At 36.3% G+C, this 1,842-nt stretch overlaps 1 protein-coding gene across 1 annotated transcript in view; it reads right to left on the bottom strand.

Moving 5' to 3' along the window:
- The window catches only part of LOC112139788 (oocyte zinc finger protein XlCOF6), a 17,351-nt gene extending 15,929 nt beyond the window's left edge, over positions 1-1,422 (bottom strand). Inside the window, exon 1 of the mRNA XM_024262619.2 lies at positions 1,028-1,422. Coding sequence (XP_024118387.1) covers positions 1,028-1,172 — 145 coding nt within the window. The 5' untranslated portion in view covers positions 1,173-1,422. The remainder of the gene's footprint in view (positions 1-1,027) is intronic.
- Positions 1,423-1,842: the final 420 nt, after the last annotated feature.

The following is a 1,842-nucleotide window of genomic DNA, read 5'->3' as shown; positions in this document are numbered from 1 at the left end:
CTTTTTGCAACCCAGTGGTACTTCCTATATGGAACACGGAAGGAGGGGGGCTTGCTCTGTCCAGTTATTTTATATACAGTCTATGGTGGCAGCCCTAGTGAACAACATGAATTTCTATCAGCTTTGCAAATATTTGCAAACAACATCAGCCAAAATAGAACCAGTTAGAATAATATCTGCTCAAATTAAAGGTTGATATTTTGAATAAAACCTCAAATATTGAAGAATTGTTTAAATTTGTATTTAGATTTGTGAACGATCTAAGAGAGGAAATGAAAATACAGTTTGGCGGGACATTCATTAAATAAATATAGTACATTTTCTGTTGAAATTGGTAAAGTTATCTTTTATTATTTATGTTAAATTGTGTTAAACAGCGTTCAGTTCTTTGGTTTCCCGGCCTAAATCCATTAAATGGAAGTTTCATATCTCGCTCACGGCCCTGTCGCCATTTTGTCTGATGCTACCGTGAAAAGGATCTATAACCAAAAAGACTGTAAAGAAATGTTAATTGTATCTTTGATAAGATGCTAAATGACTGAATGTGCAAAACTGTTGATATTTTAAAGACTTTGTTTTAACAAAAACTTATAACTGCAGTTACTTTGCTGAGAAATTAATAACTTTTAACTGAGTTTCTAACTCAGTTACTTTTTGGGCAATGTAACTAGTAACTAGAACTTTTTACTTTTTCAAAATAGTCAAACTGTCAAGGTTACATCTAGAACTGTTTCCCATTTACACAAGGACACTGTTCTGATTTGATACTTTTCAAGGATTTTATTTCTATTTAAAACTTTGTTTAATTTGCCAAAAAAAAAAAATATTTTCTATGATTTCAGACATGATGAGGTGGATTCTGACTGATGATTCTGAAGAGTTTTAGGACCTAACACTGTTGTTTTAAAGGCAGACAGCTGTCTGAAGAGTCATTGAGGAGATTTCAAAGCTCAAACAAAGACTTTCTATAGATTCATTGTGATCAACATCTGACGTTGATGGATGTATTTGTCTGCAGTGAACATACCCGGGTTCCCGGTGATATCCAGCAGTCTGCTCTGACCACAGAGCTCCTCCTCATTCTGGACGATGGTTCCTTCACAGACTCTGAATGTTTCTTCAGCAGCAGAAAGGTGCTCGCTGAAAGACTCTCTCTGAGATTCGGAAGACATGTTCCAGCTGCAGCTCCGACCTTCAGCTCCAATCCCAGAAACACCTTCTTTACATTCAACGCTTTTTCACTCATTTACGACCAAAGTTGGAGAGTTCGGATCCGAACCACGTATCGTCCTTTCTGTCCAAACACCTCACGAACGTCCGAACGAAACACCGCCGTCCTCTCGACACAAGCTAGCTAACTAGCGCCTCGTGCTGTTCTTCTTCTGTGGTTTATTGGCGGTTAGCAAACAGCGTCATTGTCCATTAGCGCCACCAGCTGGTCTGGAGGGAAAATGTTCCACATTTCACTACCAACACTATCCACGTCAGTCCTGTTCTCCCCAGTATTTTTGTCTTTGTGACTCCATTCATTCTTTAGCATATTTATAATAATATCATATAAATAAACTACAGTAAAATAATTTAAAATTCGAAATGAAAAAAGTAAGAAACAAGGAATACAAGAAAAATAGAACAAAAACATTTCAAATGGTCTTTAACATGAAATGGTTAAAACATGAAATCTGATAAACAGCAACAATCAAACTATAAAAACTCTTCAGTAATATAACAATAAAGTTTAGCACTAGCCGTACATTCTTCGAAAATTACACACTTTCTAAATGTTATTGTATCTTCTCCCAACATGTTTGAGAGCAGTGGCTGAGTCACCGTTCTACATTT

The sequence above is a fragment of the Oryzias melastigma genome, unplaced genomic scaffold, assembly GCF_002922805.2.
Source record: "Oryzias melastigma strain HK-1 unplaced genomic scaffold, ASM292280v2 sc00305, whole genome shotgun sequence".
In the NCBI taxonomy this organism is placed as follows: Eukaryota; Metazoa; Chordata; class Actinopteri; order Beloniformes; family Adrianichthyidae; genus Oryzias; species Oryzias melastigma.
Note: the sequence above shows the minus strand (reverse complement) of the source record. Positions and strands in the feature narration are given on the sequence as shown.